The sequence below is a fragment of the Xenopus laevis genome, chromosome 2S, assembly GCF_017654675.1.
Source record: "Xenopus laevis strain J_2021 chromosome 2S, Xenopus_laevis_v10.1, whole genome shotgun sequence".
In the NCBI taxonomy this organism is placed as follows: Eukaryota; Metazoa; Chordata; class Amphibia; order Anura; family Pipidae; genus Xenopus; species Xenopus laevis.
Window position 1 is genome coordinate 63384377 of NC_054374.1, and position 19765 is coordinate 63404141.

The following is a 19765-nucleotide window of genomic DNA, read 5'->3' on the forward strand; positions in this document are numbered from 1 at the left end:
TTTCGCTTCAGAAGCTTCGCTTTCCCCCGCCTGAGAACATTTGATTCTCTTTCTGTGTGAGATCATTGGAGGAGGTGAAGAGAACCATGCAGTTGATTTGGGGAAGGACTTAACACTCTGTGCTGTTAATGTCTGTATTCAAGAGGGGACTGCAGGAGTCAGGACTGCTGCTCAGGATTTGGTGCAGGGAATAATCTCAAATCTGCAATCACTATCCCTTGGTCTTTGGGGATCTGCATGTCGCCTGGAGGAGCTGCACCACCTCTTACCCTCTTCTGATCTCAGCTTCTCCATGGACTGACAAACGGAATAATCACCGACTAAAGCATATTCATTAGCATTCGCCAAATCTGATTGCCAAGCCCAGGATTGTAGCAACCAAGCTAGGAAAATGACATCGCCAGCGAAATTTAAAAAGGATAAAGAGATCATCGCTGAGTATGATACCCAAGTGAAAGGTATTGTCTTTTTTATGTACATCTCCATTAACTGAATTGCTTAGTTATTGATTTCAGGGGTTGTGTTTTTGGTTTAAAGAGAAATATTTGATGGAGATTTGCAGTGGATTTCTGTGTGTGTTTGAAAGGGCTGGGCTGTGGTATGTTAGTCAGTGGAGCCTTCAGAATGCTTAGAGGGATTTTTATGCAGTAACTGGGTTATAACCTAGCATTAACCCTTTGTTAAAGCGAGTTAAAGCTGAATTATTTAGCAGTCCGCTTGCAATCCAGCATGTTCCTGTGGTATAGTCTAACTGTATTGTTCAGCAAGAGCTTGCAGTATTTCCACCCCCTTCTCCCCCCAAACACACACCCCACCACTTCATGACAACAAGTTTTTGTTTTTTTTTCATCTCAGTGTAATAATATTAAGCAAACAGGATTACAGCCTAATGTGTTGGAGACATAAATACATAGAGAGGGGTATTTTTCAATCTATATTCCTATAGCAATGAAGATGCAATTCATGAAGTAAGCGTTTAATAACTTGAATAAACTTGGCTGGCAGTGATTCCTAAACTCAAAGGTGATGCAATCATATCTCTGTAAGGAGATGGTAAGAATAGCTGACATCATCCCTTGTTATGGAGATATTATTAGTTATTGTCTGTGTCCCTGTGAATGTGCATTAGAAATATAAATGGATATACTGGATGTAGAAGGGTATACAAGGTGTGGTTTAGAACGTGCTCTTGTGACATCAACATTAAGGTGCTGTTGTGTTTTTGCTTGTTGATGAACAGTGATGGATATTCCACATACTTGTACTTGTTCGAGAAAACCATTTCAATCATATACATTTAGAATTGTGAGTTTAGAGATCGCTTACATTCTGTTGTTGTTCATAACCTCAAAATAATAAAATTAGATCTTGGATACCCAAGATCCCAGATTGGCCAAATATGAGCCTTTTCTGCAGGATTTGGCTGAATCCCGAGTGTCCCGCTAAACCAGATGTGAAACTTTGACATCACATGACGTTAGACTGGACAACTAATTTTTTGCTAATTTTTGTGTGGGAGATTTTGCAAACTAGCTATGTAATTGAGGGGTTTGATTCACTTTTGCATCTGGCCAAATCTTTTGTGGATTCATCATTTGGTTGAATATTAATTGGAATAGATACAGATAACTTTGGTTTTCTGATGTCAAAGGTATGAAACAGTAACTAAAATAAATTTTCAACAATACAACAATTTAGCTTTATTGAGGTGTTACCATTGAATTATGTTTTGCTGCATCAGTAAGCTTCTTAAAACAATACAAGGACAGCAAAACAATTGGAATTGTTTGTACAGACCTCCTGGTATTCATTAGGAGGGTCTGGTATTGGCTTAAAGGGCATCTGTTCTTTAAAAATAGTTTCCTGCACTTCAGATGCAATGAAAAAATGTTCATTTTTTTCACAAAATGTGTCCCATGTCTAGTACTCTATCCCTTACATTGGAAGGAAGCACCATTATCCTGCACCTTCAGTGGGGGAAACTGTTTTTTTAATTTTAAGTTGGCCATAGACAAGTTGTTCTGGAGGGACTGAATTTGCATTTTATTGGCCTATATATGGTGCCTACCCAACAAATATCTGGTTGAAAGTGTCCATATATCTATTGGGCAGGTTAAAGCATCCTAGGAGGCGAGGAATGCATCATTTCATTGATGGGGGATTTTCCCTACATATCTCCTAAAAGATCACATAAGCTCAGTCTAGCTCAGCTTGTAGATGGCCAAATCAGGCAAAGATCTATTTGTTTTCAATGATTTTGCTGTGTCTGCTCAGCTTTAGTGGGTTTCATTCACCAAAGCTGGCCATACATGGACTGATTTAGTCGACGCTCTGTGAACGATCCAATCGCTAGATTGAACTATCCGCCCATCAACGATATATGAGGAGACTTTGTTGTATCTTTGTCATGCAGGCTGAAAGATCTCACATATATTAAGTGATGGCTGTCTGTCCCTTTGTTTACTTTCGCAAAAGGCATGAGCAGTGATGATGATTATCTGACTGTACCATCTACTGACCACATCGTTGCACAATGACAAATTTTAAAGCTGTCCAATCGACTTCTAGGACAATTTTGTCAGAATGTTACTATCATTTGCACCCCTAGTGTAACGATAAGTAGATGATTTTATCGTATCATGCTAAAATCTGTCGTTTAACACAGTTAAACCTGCCCGTGTATGGCCTTTATTTTGGTGAATGGTGAAGGTTGCTTTATAAATTGGTCATATTTCCTACTTTTAAGTATGATTTAAAATTGCATTTTTTTCTGTCTTGGATGAAAATCATCTTGGGGATTTACTTTATTTGCTACCCTTCACTTCCTGTTATGATATAAAGACATTTGCTTTTACTCATGCCAGTACAGATGCTACATATTTTTGTTATGCTTTGCGTTCTGCACAGCAATTGAAAAAACCCTGAAACAATAGTCATATTACAAAATACTCATTCACTGAAATAGGGAATAGCTCGTAAGGTCATTACATTAGGGAGCAATACATATGTAATGGTAGTTTATATTTACATTGAAAGAGTTCTTCTAGAGATGTAAGGAGAAAAAAATTCAAATGCTATCTCAGTGTCAGCTCAGATCTTTAAGGGTGGTGAAACACGCTATGATTCGGGGAGATTAGTCGCCCATCGACAAATCGGCTCTTCCTGCTCGCTAGAATGTAAATCGACGGCGAGATGGCACTCGGAACAATTCATTTTCCGAAGTCGTCTGAAGTTTTCGGCGACTTGGGAAAATCTAAACGTTCTGAGTGACACCCTGATGGCAATTTACATTCCAGCCAGTGGGAAGGCATTTAGTGGAGAATAGTCGCCTGAAGAACAGGCAATTTGTCGCTGGGCGACTAATCTCCCCGAATATTAGCACGTCACCACCCTAAAAAGGCAATATTTCCCCTTTTTAAATGTCATTTGGGTTTATGCCAAACATTCTTGTTGCCTATTGTTTAAACTAAAAAAAAAAAAATCTTTTTTATTTCTTTTGCTAAATGTCAAACAGGGAAACTGAAGTTATTCCATGTTTTGTCATTGCAAGGTAGGTATTTATATTACCAGTTTACAATCCCCTCCCTTCTCCCTTTGTTGTGAATCTTTTGTTAGTGGGGAGAGTTCACAAAAGAGAACTAAACTAATATTGGGGAAAGAAATATTATTGTAGTTCAAAGAATATCAGCTTCACAAAAAGCTCAATTTCATTTTACAAGGAAGCTCCACTTTACCCCTTGAAGCTAAATTGTAGTTACAGAACATAATTTGGAGTACCAAATTTCTCAATACAGATTTGGAGTGCAGTTTATGCTAGATTATAACCAGTTGTTGCAATTTTTTGTTGCTAATATTACCAACATTGTCCTGGTGTCAAAAATTAAAAATTCAGCAAGATGAAATAAAGCAGTTTGCCAGTTTAATGCTAACTTTTTCACAAAGAAATTTGTTTTGGCATAGGTTGGGGATAAAAAGTATATCTTTACACCAAATTTGTGTTTGTCACTTTTATACTTTTATGAATCCCGCCCCCCCCTCCTGGGTTGCATAAGGGAGCTTATCTTTGTGCTGGTACTTTGCCTCATGAGGACCTAACCTGGATTAGAGTTAATTTAACTTGTTTAGCTCAAGAAATACAGTTTAAAAAACGACCACTTTTAAGCGGCAGTTTAAAAAAACAAAAAAACAAAACACATGCTGTGCCTGCTGAAGGGTATAGCATTGGCAGACTAATAAAAATTGACAAAATGTATTCTTAAGATTGCCATTTTTTTTAGATATCAACAGGAGGCACACTTTTTTTTTTTTTATAATCTTTATAAATTACAGGTATGGCTTCTATAATCTGGACACCTATTGGCCACAATGATCCAAAGCATGGCAATGGCATTTTAGTGTCTGACAATTAAAAAATATTCTTACTTTTTTACTTATTGACATGTTTTCTTTGATAATAAGGCATAACTGCGCTTGCTGTGAGCTAAACCAGCATAAATCCTTTTCATTTCAGCAAAGGGTTTAACTTGATGGCTATGTCTTTTCACTCTCGGCTAGATTGTCCCACTGTATGTTACACATCAATTCACACATGGAAAAATATGAAACGGGGCTACATCATCAGTGTGCACAAAATGAAAAATCTCACCTGGGAACTCATAATTATAGCACACAGGCAGGAGACATTTTGTGGACACTGTTATTTAGGCAAACCTTGCATCATCTCAAAATCTTGTTTGTGCACCAGAATGGGGGACCTGATGTCCATCCCCATACACTGGTTAAACAAGTACATGGTAAAGAGAGAGGGGGATGTGTGGAGAGCAGTTACATCTAGTAAGTGCTGAATGGAAAGTGAAAGTAATTGCTTGCCCCACCTCTATGCCTTAGGCATAGAGGAGGGGCAGGCAATACTTGATTGACAGCTGAAATTTTTACAGTTTAGTTTACAGCCGCTATGAAGGCTTTAATAATAAAATGAATTTGCATTTCATGTTCAATTTGAAAAAGACTTTTAATATAGAGCTTATTATCTCTGGGTGACAGGTCCACTTTAAGGATGACACTTAACATTATTAAAGGGATGCTGGAGGCATAGAGGCGGGGCAGGCAATTACTTTAACTTTCCATTAAGCACCTACTAGATATCACTGCTCTCCCCACATTCCCCCTCTCTCTTCACCATTTAATTGTGTAGCCAGTGCATGGGGATGGACACCAGGTCCCCCCTTCTGGTGCACAAACAAGATTTTAAGATGATCCAAGGCTTTCCTTAATAACACTGCCCACAAAATGGCACCTGCCTATTTGCTATAATTATGAATTCTCAGAGCGAAGGAAACAAGATTCACATAATTTATATAGTGTAATTAAAGTTTATTTCGCTTGAATAATGTGATTTGGAATAATATTTTTGGGTGACGGGTCCCCTTTAGACGGGTAGTATGCCTCATGTTTAAAATGAGTTCTATGAAAAGCTTTTGCTGAACATAATATATGTTTAAATCGCAAAAATGGTGATTAAAACAATGTTTATTTCTTGAGCTAAACTTGACAAACAGGTTTGATTCTTGTGAGATTCAGCTCTTACAGCCTCATCCAGTTAAAGTAGGAATATTCTGGAAGGAATATTTTAAACGTCCTGTTATTTTAGAAATGCTTATGTTTAAAGACAAATATTCTAACTGGGATGATGATTTGTAAAGTGTTGAGACATTACTTAAAGCTGTGCATTTTTCCTTGGTGATATTCCCAGCACCACTGCCACCCCATACTCCTCCTTCCAAGCACACTTCAAAGAGGTTTTTTACAGAAGATGAGGGATTTGGATAATATGGCTAGGCTTCTCTTTATGGGGTTTGTTGTAGTGTCTGGACACCTGGAGGGCATCTTTTTTTTGTAATGTTCATCTTTGAAACGTTAATTAAGATGAAAAGAAATATCTTTACAGGCCTGTAAACCATTATTCTTCTGTCTTGTTAGTTTTTCAATGTATTATTTGCGGTTTGTGTACAAGAGAGGGTACAAGAGAAAGTATTCTTCATGCATAGTAAGTTTCTAATATAATTGCTGCTGCGTTATCTAGGGAGAGAAGAAAAATCTCTGCTCCCAAAATGCATTGAAACAGGGTGAGTCTGTTTTGGCAGCGTATGTGTTAGAATAATACTATTACACCCAACTTTAGGATGTTACCAGCCGCACCCAGAATCATGAACACTGCTCCCCATTCAAATTCTGATGGGTAGGGTGTAGACTTGCCACTGGCTGATGTATACACTAATAAATACGGTGCATCCCTCTCTGCTTTTTTTAAATCCTTCTCTCTTATTCAGCAATGTTTATTTTTTCACTTAAACACATTATCACTTAATCTCATAGTTATACTTATTGGGTAATGTAATATAAGTTCAACGTTTTCCCTAGGTCTAGCAAAAGCTATCATTTTACTGGTCACGTGTTTGAGAAATAATGTTGGTTGCTATAGGTTACTAGACCTGGTGCAGATGTAGGGGCATATTTATTATGCTCTGTAAAACTAAATTTGCCAGATAACGGTGTAAGAAGCTGTGTAAAATAAATTTTACGCCATGCAAACACATTGTAAATTTTAATGATTAAATAATTTTTTTTTTTGTCCTTTAAGTACCCACTTTCACTTATAAGTTGCACTATATCACTACAGTTATACAAAGCTGTTTAAATGAATTGGTAGCATGTAGAATGTGGTGTTCCTCCTTTTTTTTCGACTACTGTTTACAGTACCATGGATTAATCAGCCATGGCTCATATATTCAATATTTAACATTTATCATATTTCATAAGTTGGTTCAGTAAGAGTAGTCTTTTTAGCAGTTCTGGAATTGTTGCTTATAATGTTTTGTAAAACTGTTAAAGCAGAATTAAAGTAGACATGTTGCTCCTTCTGGAGCATCACCAACACATGTTTTCACTATATTGAATGAAGTCCAAAAACTGAATTGGAAATTTGCTACATGCAGTATACCTACCAGTGGTCAAAAAAAAGTGTACCAAAGTTTAAGAGCCACACAGACTTCTAGGAGCCAGTGAGAGATTTTTTTTTCCTTTTGGAAGAAGATAACGGTTGCCTGTGTAATATACAAAGAGAAGGCGCAGAATAAAAGATGGCATGGACCATGTATTAAAGGAGTCTGGTGGTTTTTTTCTTTTTACAATCTGTCCAGACCATGATGAGAATCCAGTTGCATCATTTAAGAAGTCCCCACACCCTTTTTGTCACCATTTAGCAAAATGCCATATTTTCCTTTTTTTTTTGTGTGTGTTAAATCCAACTATTTAATTCCTCTTTCATGAAACTGTCCTCTGCTTCTTCATTATCCTCTCTCCAAATCAGACTGAGCATCTTCCCAGCTGCACAGTTTACAAATGAAAGCCCTGAGAATGGGTTATAATTTATTTATTTTGGCACTCTGCCTAAATAACTGCATCTATTCAGTTTCCTTCTTTCACACAATACTCCTTTACCCTGTTTGGTTTTTTTTTTTTCTGAACCTTACATAGAATATCATTTAGCTCATTCTTGTGCATTTGCAATATTGGAAATAGCTTGATAATGATATTGCTATCCATTTCCAAATGAAAAATGTTCAATGGATGCTGGTATTGTATGGAACAGTTTGTAAATAAAATAAACTTATGTTACTGTAACTGTCATCACCTCTGATTCAGAATTTCCCCTGGGCACTTTTTTGCCACGCAGTAAGCGTAAGGTCACACTGGGCATTTCGGCGAGATTTAGTCGCCTGGCGACTAATCGCCTCATCTTTGCGGCGACCAATCTCCCTGATCGCCTTCCCTCACTCTTGCGCTGGCTAAAATGAAAAATCGCCGGTGCTAAGCACACTTCGGAAAACGAATCACTGTGTGTGCTTAGCTCCGGCGTCTTTTTCAGAATTTTGCTGGAGCAGCACTATTAACTGATGCGTTTTCCCATGACCGTATCCTTTTAAAGATTTTTAACATGTTAGGAGGAGAAATGTTCCTTTTGTTATCCTTATCTGGTCATGAGACATCTGAAAATAAACACACAGCATCATATAATACAGCTTTTATTAAGATATGATGCTGTGTAAATGAACATATTTATTGTTTTTGACTCTTTACAGGCATGGGATGCATTGCCTGTAATGTTTGGGACTTTCCTGAATAAATTGTAATCCTGCCTTAAAGGAGAAGGAAAGGTCATTGTGGGTTGCAAATTTGTTAGCCGCCCCACTGAATATAATGGTTTACTTTAGGCCTTAGCTGACGCTTCTGTTCACTGTCCCAGCCTATAGTACTTTGCTAGGAGTGCCATGTCTCTTGCGGCTGTTATTCCATCTTCCATGTGCAACGAAAAGCTGAACTTTGAAGCAGAAAATGGCTTTTCACTCTACTACATATGTGTGTGTTGATGCTAGTGTAGTACTGTCAGGAGCACTGGCCGTGGTAAGTGATTATAATCCTGGGGGGGGGGTGCCTAACATTTTGCCGCACCCCAGTGGATTATACCTTTCCTTCTTCTTAAGACTGCTTAAAAAGAACGTAAAAAAGGTTCATGCTACGTCAATTAATGTCACATAGTACTGTAAAAAAAAAACACATAACAGTCAAAACTGAAGAATTGTTTGTTAAAACATAACACTGGCTAATTACTTTGCTGTATTTCAGAGCTTTGTGGATAATTCATTCCAGTCAAGCAGGTATTGGTATATTCTTTAAGGAATTAGTATAAAGGATTAGTATACTATTTTGTTAGGATGAGGTTTGCAGTTAAGTACTGCTCCCTGAAGTTGGCTGGTTTGTAGGCCAGTTTGTGCTGGGAAGTTACTACAATCCTATTAGGCTGTTGAAATAGAAAACTTTAGTGCCCTTACTAGGGGGGGGGGGGTGCAACCTAAATGTTGTTGATTCTTCAGTCACACGGTGACTCTGTAAACACAAGGGGCTTCTCCTCTGTTTGAATTGTGGGCCAGTGTCTACTTTTTTTTGTGCTAAGGGAATCACAATAGTACCTTATATTCGGTATAATCCGGCACAATTATTGCACTTTATAGTAAGGTTCAGGGTCGGACTGGGGGGCCTGGGGCCCACCGGGGCTGCTGTCACAGGGCCCCCCTCCCGACAGTCCCCAGGGGCCCCCTCCGCACCTCCAGCTTGCCGCCCCCACGAATGAGCAAAAGACAAGCATGCAAAAGATGCAACGTGGCTGCGTGCTGAAAAGGCGCGACATGCATGCACGCACAAAGGACGCGACATGCATGTGCAAACAAAGGACCCTGCAGAATTATGTTTCTTTTTGGGGAGCAGGTCTGGACTGACTGGGGTCCATGAGGGCTGGTTGTGATTGCACATATAATTATATATTCTTGGCTTGAAAGTGTATACTGAAATATGTTTTACGATTTGTTCATATTGTTCACTTCGGGGTATTGCACGAAACCCAGCGCACATCAGAAAATCATTGGGACTTCTCCCATTGACTTATATGCAACCTTGAAAGGTCAGAGATGCCGGATTTTCTGATTTGGACTTATCCATCCTCAGGGTATAATAAATTTAGAAAAATTTGTCCTGGATTTTTGCATCCGGAGTTTAGTAAATAACCCCCTAAATATGAGTCTGGCTATGCTCAAGATCAACCGTACCAAGTTTATCCGTAGGGTTGAATGCAGAGTTCCCCATTGAAATGCAGGATTTGCCACAAACATAAGGGTTAATTGATTTCTCTGTTAGAAAAAATAGGCCAATCAAATTCTCTTTGGGAGAAAGTACATGGCAAAAGGGGCTATTGGCACATTACGGACTTCTAAATGTTATGACTGAATTCTGTGTCTGCTTCTTGTGGCCTTGGGCCGACCCTTACCTGTGCCACAAAACAGGATTTGTAAGCACTATGAGGTAGGACTTTGTTGTTTGTAACAATCATACTATATGTATGATTAGTTTTCTGCCTTTTGCATGGGAGCAGACCTATTGATTAGTCAGTTTATACATAGTGCAGCCAAGCTGCTAAGCATGTGCCGGTTGAAAGGTATACTGTCATGGGAAAACAAGTTTTTCTCAAAATGCACTTGGACATACCTCTGGCAGTGTAAACCCATAGTATAGTGAGCTGTAGTAAGTCACAAGCAAAAGTGGCAAACACGGTAACTTTGTGTACTTTGCTGCATATCGGACTCTTTGTGTACTTGCCACTTAAAAGATATGATGGATATCTTGTTTTAGTGCTTTATTAAGCTATTATTGCATATAATGTAACTGATCATCAAACTTCATGAACTTTGGTGTGTGTGTGTTTCAAACACACTGGTGTTTGTTGAATCAGCTTATCCATTAACCACTTTCTCCCTGGTCACAGTGTTCATCTTTGTTCACAACAGTTGTTATTGTTATTAACACATGTTCTGCATCATTGTGCAATAAATGGTTGCAAAAATTGAACAAGCAGATTACATAGAAAAAAAATAAATTAAATACTCAATACAGTGATAAAGACAGCCCTGTCCATTGAGCTTATTTAGGTAGATTTTGGGGAGTAAATACCCACCAGTAACCACTTCCCATCATGCTTAATGGTAATTATAATCGTAATGTCACAGCTACAAACCAGCTGAAAATAATATGCCATGGGGAATACTGAGAATTGCATCTGCTAAAACACTCACATCTAGTAAACGCTGAAAAGTGCACATGAAGACAATTTTTCTGGAGTTTTGCGACCGTGACAAAATGCACCATGTGTCATTATCTTTAGAGTGAGATGGCAGCAGTGACTGTGTGTGCCTGTGTGTATTGATTTTCTCTGAGAAAAATATATGTGCCTTATATGTGTCTGACATTGCTTTTTGCTGATGTGTTCGGAGACCTGTAATATTAGTTTATAAAGGAATGTTCTTTGTATTCTGCATATTTCCATATTCATTGTTCCATTACCATAAGAAGCTTATACATGTAACTGGATAAATGTGCACCATCCCCTTATGATTACTGAAATGTTAAACTTTTATCTTAAGCTTTCCTAGAAATCTGATATAGTGAAATGAATCCCCCCCCCCATCGTTAAAGACTCATTTTGACATTGAACCTTTTGTCTGTAAACCAATTCTTTATCAAAGGGAGTGGAGTTCATAGTTAGGCAATGTAAAGAGGGTCAATAACCCCTCAGATAAACACCTCGCTCTTCATTTGGCCATGGACTGTCAGTTGGATCAAGGGAGGCACGTTTTCCTGCACATGTTATACATACCAAGCTGCCTGAACATATTCAAGTGCTGAGTTTGCTCTATATGCTTCTCATTTGGCTTTGGTATGAGGATCCCACCCAATACTAAGATTCTGAGATTCCAAACATTGCCAAGAACTAACATTTAAATTGCATTTTGGAATATGTAAATGCCTGCATCTGATTACAAAGAATTTTGCAGAAGCATTTGAAAGGTTTTTTTTTCTTCCATTAAACATAGTTTCTTTTGTACCTAAAAGTAAAAAGTCAGAAAATAGACCCAGACATGGGATATGGGAAATTTGCTTGTTTTCTAGCAAGTCAAACATGTTCAGCCAGAACAACCAAATTCATCCCCCATAGGCTTGTAGAGCTTCTGTTTGATATCGGCTTAGTTATCAAGATTGTACAGTAGGACTCTCATGGGCCCCAGTGTGGTCCTCCATGGAATCTGCATGGTCCGAGGCTTAACATTTTCAGTTTTGTTACATTCTCATTCTAATGTAAATCTGCCCACAAATCACCTTCTTTTGTTTGCTAACCAAACAAAATCATAGGGACACCACATTTTCTTATATATTTTTTTTTTTTTTTTTAACTTTGCTCATTGTTGTTATTTTTAATGGATTCCAGTAGTAAAGTGCTCAAAGCAGGTATCTATTGTTTCTGTTTTGCTCTGTTGCATTGCTTGATCAACTGTGCTTTTTATCAAAAGATTTTTTTTTTTTTTTACTTGATTTATTTATGAACGCCGATACCTATGTTATTTTGCCTGAATGTGTTTGACTGCTTGAGATTGCAAGCTCCTGGCCAGACACACCTGGGAATAAAAGTATAAAATCTCTGTAATGTGCAGTGGAATATGTTGGTGCTGTATAAATAAAGCATAAAGCTTCACGCCTTAACATTACATTTCATTAGTTATTGATAGAGTTCGATACATTAATATCATGTATTGAAGAGTAAAGCTTTGTCGGAGAGCATCAGTATAAATCAATAACCGTTCAGAGAGTTGACAGCAAAGCTTGGCGAATGTCTGTTATTTGAAAGCACAAGTGTGACTGTGGATTAATCCCTTATGTTTCGGAGCTGCCATAATGCCTGGCTTTGAATACATTACCTTTTAGGGCAGTAACAGACTTGTTTTAATGTCCCTGTTAAATTGTGCGAGAGAAACCATCAGAAATCCCTTGTCATTCAAACTGTGTCATTTGAAAACAGGTATTGGTGGACATTTTCGTGGAATTTGAATAACTTGCCTACATAAATTTACATTGCAGGCAATGACGTCATTTCAGACATTTATGTCATCCATGACTGTTCCATCTGCTATTGTCTTAAAGCACAACTCAGGTGGTCATAAATAGTATTGCTCTTTGACTGCCTGGTATCTATACATTGCTATGCCAGAATTCACAGTGTATCTGCTCTGAGACTGTACTGGATTTCTGCTCTAATAATAACCAAGCTATAGTTGTTCCTCTTTGTGGGTGACTGAACCTCACCATGTGTCTTCATTGCAATGTAAACGAAACAAGTGAGAAATGTCTGTACAGTAATTCCCAATCCCTACAGCTGCTTTAACCATGGGGGTATTATTTGCCTTAAAGTTTTCCTGCTTTCTAAAAATTACAAACCGGATTCTCATACATTTGTCTTCATTCTACCCATTTTGACCACTTGTGCCATAGCCCTTAAATTGGCCATAGATGTGCAGATTTTAGCCTTGTACCCAACTAACGATCAGATGTTCCTATCTCCTGACCTGCCACTAACCATTCAGATTAAATAAAGTAGTAAAAGAACAAATCGGACGATGTTCTGTTGTAGCTAACAGAAATCTTTAAACCTGTCCGGTACGAAAAATGTCGGGATGATCCACACATGGTCCAAAAATTCGTATGAATATATATTTGCGTCTATGTCCAGCTTAACACTAACATAGTCCTAGTGTTCATAAAAAAACGTTCAGGTTTGGATTCATTGTCTGAAAACCTGTTATCCAGAAAGCTCAGAATGATGGGAATGCTATTTACCATGGGGTATAGGAAAACTAATATAGATATAAAGATAAAGATATTGCATAAAGCAGCTCCTATGTAAAACCCTGCTTCATGGAAATAAACCAATTGCATAACAATATACTTTTTTAGTAGTATGTGCCATTGGGTAATCATAAATAGAAAATTGCCAAAAAATAAGGACAGCCCCCTGGGATCATATGATTCACCGTCATACAAACATACCAAACAAACCATACATGTTAGGTCACATGAGCCGATTAACAGACAAGAGTTGTGTCTTTTGCTTCCACACTTCTTCCTGTTACAGTTAGAGTTGTAGTATTTCTGGTCAGGAGATCTCTGAGGCAGCACAGAGACCATCACGAAATAGTGGTGGTGGGCAAGAGATGTAAACCGTCAATATTTACTTAAATATATATATCGGTATAACAAGATTCTTTAGTATGCCACCTAATTTGATAAACTATCTGTTGCTCAAGTATTCATTTTTGGGGGTATAGTTTTCCTTTAATTTTGGTAAAATAATTCATATTTTTAAAAATTCTTTTTTTTCTCTGTAATAATAAACCAGCACCTTGTACTTAATCCCAAATAAGATATAATTAATCTTTAATGGAGCAATAACAACAATTCTATTGGGTTTAATTAATGTTTAAATGATTTTTGAAGTAGACAAAAGGTATGGTGACCCAAATTATGGATAACTCTAGGTTCGGAGCATTCTGGATAACCAGTTCCATGCTTAATTTAATCTTTATGTGCTGACCTCCTTTTTTTTCTGCATTCGTGTTCATCTTGCTCCTGTTTTACCTCTAAGACATATGTTATGTAGATGGTAATGCAACGTTTAAGCTGGCCATAGACACAACGATCCAATAGTACGAATCGTGGATGAGTCCCGACATTTTTCGTCCGGCGGAGATCGGTTGTTTGGTCGATCGGACAGGTTAAAAAATGTCTGTCGCCTGCTGACAATATCTCTGCATGTATTGCCGATCATACGATTTTCAGTGCGAGACTGTCACTAGCTTTTGTCAGACATAACTATTGTACGATTGCTGTCAGGGGCAGAACATTAGCTGATCTGTTCCTTTACTACTTTATTTGATCGGAATGGTAAGACTTTGATCTGAATGGTTAGTAGAGGGTCAGGAGATGGGAAAGTCCGATCGTACGTTGATTCGTACGATCGGATCTTTGCGTCTATGGCCAGCTTTAGACAAGCTACTTTCTTGAGACATGACAGTGTTATTAGAAATTAGCTATGCATTCTTTGTGTGAGCATTTTTTGGCAGGTTTATGCCTACAGACTTGGGATGCACTGATTTGTGGATGAAACATCAATTTCTCTACTAAAGATATACGGGGGAATGTAATAAAAATCGCTAACTGAAAAACTATTCGCAATGCGAAAAGTTATGCCTTTGTGCGAACAAATTTAGCTTTGTGCGAATTTAATATAGCTTTTGCGAGCCCGGGAACTGTTTAGCGACCACTTCCGACAGCAAAGACCGTTTGCGAATTTTATATTTTGCGGCAATGCGCAGTCAATGTAATAAAACTTCTTATTGAAAAAGTCGTTATGTTTGCTCCAAAAGATTATGACACCTTCAAGCACTTCTTATGTGTGCGCAATTAAAATTCGCAATGCGCAATTAAAATTCGCAATGCAATAACAGTTTAAGGAACAATATTACATTGCGAGATGTGGATTTTTAGTCTTATTGGTGCGAATTGTTTTGCTCTTTGTGACTTTTATTACATTCCCCTGTTAGCCTTATATTAAACAATATCCAGATCCTTTCCATATAAAGATTGGAGAAAAATGCAGATTTGCATAATTTGTTATAAAAAAAAAATCAGTGGACTTTGCCAAATCCAGCAAAAGTGCTTGCATTTGACAAAATCTCAGCAGGAATACTTGCATGTCACTAAGAGAGTACCAAACTCATTGGGCTACTTTTAGTGCCATACAAGTGATGTAAGCTCAGAATCAGAAGTGACCGTAACGGACTCACCTACTGGTATACCCCTATGTGACAAATGCTGTGCTGCGTTCTTCAATTGTATCCATCTAGCTACTAAAGTCATTACTCTGAGATTAATGTATGTGGGCACTGTATAAATAATACTTATGAGAAATGTAAATCTGACCTCCGTAAGAGTAACCTTAGTAAGAGCAGTTGCATGCACAGTGATTCTGGGTGTTTTGTTGCCCATGCAATTAATAGTGGGCAGGAACAAAATGCTTGAAATTGCTCCCCTTTGATTTAAACGGCAATCACCTGACACATGAATGCACCCACAATTTAATGCAATTGCTGTTAAAATCAGTGGGGAGCAATTCTCTTGTCTCTACATGGTGTTATTAATTACCCGGGCTATAAAAAGGTCAAAATTGGCTTTTTTTTTTTTTTTTGAAGGGATGGAAGAAAAAGAACACTTGTTATTGTCTATCTGCCTGTATAGGGAAAATGCCATTCATGGGTAAATTCTTCTATTTGATGCTGCCGTGAATGGTAGCCTGTGTCACACTGGGAGGAGTCTTGACTGGTAGTTCTGTATTGCTAACCACTGGGAAAACCTCACAGGGGTGAAATTGCCCAGCAGGTTATTAGGTCGCCATGGGGATGACAATATTGAGACTTCTTGCTGGCTTTGTCCCTGTGACAGCTGTTGACCTTTTGAAGTAGAAAGGCCAGAAGGTCAATGGTTCCACTACTGCCAAAGAGGTCAAAGTGGTGTGGTATAAAATATTTTCTAAGCCTACAACTGTGTGTAGGTGACCAGGCTATACAACATAGCGGAATCTGACAGTCCGACAAAGTCTGTGCAAGATGTCTTAAAAACTTCTCTGTACAACAATACAGAATCAGATGCTCTGGATTATGATGCCAGCCTCATGTGCCATGTAAGGCATTACTCCCCATATATATCGGGAGGCTCAAAGTTTGACCTGGTCAAGTAACTCATAGTAACCAATAAGATGTTTTGAAAAGGTCAACATTAAATACTACCTACTGATTGATGCTGAACCTCCTGGACTTGTCTTTTATCGCATAACCCCCTCTGCCTGCAAAATGATGTGATTAAACATTAGGCAGTGTGGCCAGCAGAAATGTTCCTTTTGACTTTGGGATTTTGACATTTTATATTTTTATAACATTATTCATGTATTAAATCAGTTTGTTGTTGTTCAACATCTAATTTTCTGCAGGTAGCATGTAATCTGTTAATCATGGCATGGCATTAGTGAGGATACAGCTGATATTGATGCTTTAAAGGGTTGTTCACCTTCAAAGATTTCAGTTCAGTTGGTTTCAGATAGTTCACCAGAAATAAAGACCTTTTACAATTACTTTCTATTTGTGACTATTTTTCTAATATTGAAGTGGAAAGTTTCATTTTTCACCTTCTAAACCAGCTGGGGGGGTTCGCTGACTCTTTAACTGTTTAAATTGATACATTTAGTCAATACATTCTTATCTTTGTCCCTGTTGACCAGAACCCCTGAATTTCATTAATGCAGCTGTTAGAACTGATACAATAGTTGCTAATATTCCACAGATACTGCTGAGAAATGTCTCAACTAATTGTATCAACTATATGTAGAAAATTGTAACCGTTCAGAATGCTCCTGGATCACTGAGCTGCAAGACTGAAACACCAGAGACAGGAATATTAAACTTAAATTTTGGGAAAACAGTCAAAAATAAAATATGGAAAGCAATTGAAAAAAATCTTTGTTTATGGTGAACAATCGGAAAACAAGTGAACTGGAAGTGTTTGGAAGGTGAACAACCACTTTAACTTTAGGGGCATTTTCTGAGTGGAAACTTTTAGTTTACCTAGGAAAACTATGCATTGCTTTTTTTTCGGGAAAACCTGAGCTTTCTAAATCTGCCTTTGTTCTCCAATGCCAAAAAATACTGAAGCAGTAGGTTTACCCCAGAAAACCACATTTATGAAAAGTACACATTCTGCTGATTCCAAAATGGGTAACTGACTCTCTACTCCTAACTACCATACATCAAAGCTTGTCTGAACGTAGCAGTTTTTATAAAAATGTATCAAAATTCTGAAAAATCACTTCAAAGATTTTATTTGCTGCTCCAAATATCCCACAGTGTATTAGGTACCAAGACCCTAATATGAAGTTAGCATGGCCAAATAGGTTTTATGGACAGAAATAAGCGAACAACACCTACAAAGCAATTAAATTGCTAAACATGCAATAAAATGGCTAAAAATGGACCAAAATCACAGAATTTGCAATATAATCATCAAAATAACGTACAAAAGGTAATGCACAGTGCGATTAGCAAATACACTATTCATAATGGCAATAAAACTTTTTTTTCAGGCAAAACAACACATGATGCAGTAAGAAAAATAAGAAAAGCTATAAAATTGTGTAAGTGTGCAAATGTGTGTGTATACACTAGGCAAATTGTGTGTTGTGTGACTCTGTGTGTGCAAGTATGTGTTGTGAATGTGTGAAACCCCCGATCCCCCAAAAAATGTATGCGAGTGTGTGAAAGTGTAAATGTACGTGTGCAATAGTGTAAAATGTGTATGTTTGTGTATTACACTAATCTGGGTGAAGGCTGTCTGAAATCCATTAAAGAAGAGGCAGGAGGGTCCCACAACGATCTGGAGTTCATCCACGCTCTGGGGAAAAGGAGTGGGGTGGGTCCCGGAAGTAGAGGCAGCAGCAGGCACCTATGGGGCCTCTGGGTGATCGCGCCCAAGGGCTCGCTCATTCCCTCCTCCTGCTCTTTGTCTGGGGGCAGGGGAATGAGCAGGAATCGAAAGCGTGGCTTTATAAGCTGCTCCTTTGCTTCCCCATTGAGAAATGCTGCAGAACGTAGATTCTATCTTCTGTGGCATTTAAAAGGTTAAAAATGCTGTAATCTGTATTGGTGATATTATTTGTTTACATGGGCAAACAAAATGAGTTTTTTCTTAGAGCTGAACAGTGGAATGCCATGTATTGCCAGGATGCATACATTAGCTCCATCATTACATCCTACCAATATAAACATGCTGTGTCTGGGGAACCCTTCTGCCCACACATTACTTTGCTCTAGGATTCTGGCACAGTGATGCGTGCAAACAAATACATTTGTACCCTTGAACCGTTTAAAACAGTTACTCCCAAACTGTGGAACTTGCCCCCCACAAAGGAGCGCACAACATTAGGTGGGGGTTACAGGCCAGTTAAGGTGATTTTTGGCTAAACCTGTGTGTATATTTGCAGCCATCCACCCGTAACCACCTATATTTTGTGAATAAAAATAGCGGTGGCATAATTCATAAAAGTACTACGTTTTATCAAATCTCTATAGTGACAGCAAATGTTTGCTTTTAAACAGGAAACCACTAATTGCTATCTCCATTGCACTTTTGACACTAATTTCAGCTTCTGGCATTAGCAATTTGCCCATACCCCTGGGCTGTTTTGAAAAGGACAATGAAAACTTTTTCTTTAAAAAAAAAAAAAAAAATGTTTTCCCCAAAGCTTACGGAGTCTCCTTTGTACAATGTGATATCTTAGAGCAAGACTAAAGAACAGCTTCTCTTGTAGTAGTATTTTAGATTTGGTAAACATTTACTGGAAAAACCCAATATTCAGAAAAATAGTTGAAGACGGTCACTATATCATACTCAGTGGATAGAGTACCAACCTATCCTGGATGCATCACATTCATTTATATTGAATAAACAAATGTTCAGTATATTCTGGTCTGACACCATATCCCTTGCTTGATGGAGCTGCTCCTAGTACTCTGTACCTTTGTTTCAGGTGATTTATCTTTTTTTTTTTTTTTACTGTGTATTCTGCATTTTTCCTTTTATCAGGTGACAATAACTAGAATTAAGTGACCGCTATAGCACTGTCGTGATTATTTGCTGGTAGCTTTGCGGTTCTGCTCCAAGTACCCTCTTCGTAGCTGTAACCTCTTTATTGCAGCTTAGCCCAATCTCTTACCCACAGTCCTCCCCTCATGCTTTTCTATTCTCTAAGTTTACCATTAAAGTGACTTTGACTTTTGTAAGTACAGTACACTGTAGTGCCAAGGGAAAAACTGTCTATCATGTAAGTGGACACAGTACCAAGAAGTGGCAAATTTAGCCATGAGCGTATTATCCAGTCTGAAGAACTGTATGCTGTCATTCTTTCTCATTCAACAGTTTCCAGTGACTTTCACCATAGCCATCTCACCATAATATAAAAAATAGGAGTTATATAAAGTATTTTTCATTCTAACATTTTCCTAAAAACAATAAAAGCTTGCAATTTCTATTTTATGTTTCAAAGCAATGAGGAGATTGCTTGTGTAGTGAAAGAGAATGCAAAATAAGGGCATGAAAAATACAGAGCTTGTTTCTTAGATGTAGCCTTTAATAAATGTCATCTGTTATGCTTCTGCTATGATTTCCCCTCGCTTTTATTTCCTTCCCAAACAGGGAACTGATTTTTTTTTTTTTTTGTAGCGGT

General features: G+C 38.0%; 1 protein-coding gene across 7 annotated transcripts in view; it reads left to right on the plus strand.

The window, feature by feature from the left end:
- srgap2.S (SLIT-ROBO Rho GTPase activating protein 2 S homeolog) overlaps window positions 1–19765 on the plus strand; it is a 113004-nt gene that overhangs the window by 3733 nt on the left and 89506 nt on the right. For 6 of the 7 annotated variants that reach the window (XM_041583880.1, XM_018249381.2, XM_018249382.2 and 3 more), the window contains exon 2: window positions 12–458. The exons of the other annotated variant lie outside the window; for it this stretch is intronic. In XM_041583880.1, the coding sequence (XP_041439814.1) occupies window positions 392–458 (67 nt within the window). In that variant the 5' untranslated portion in view covers window positions 12–391. The remainder of the gene's footprint in view (window positions 1–11; window positions 459–19765) is intronic. 7 annotated transcript variants of the gene reach the window in all.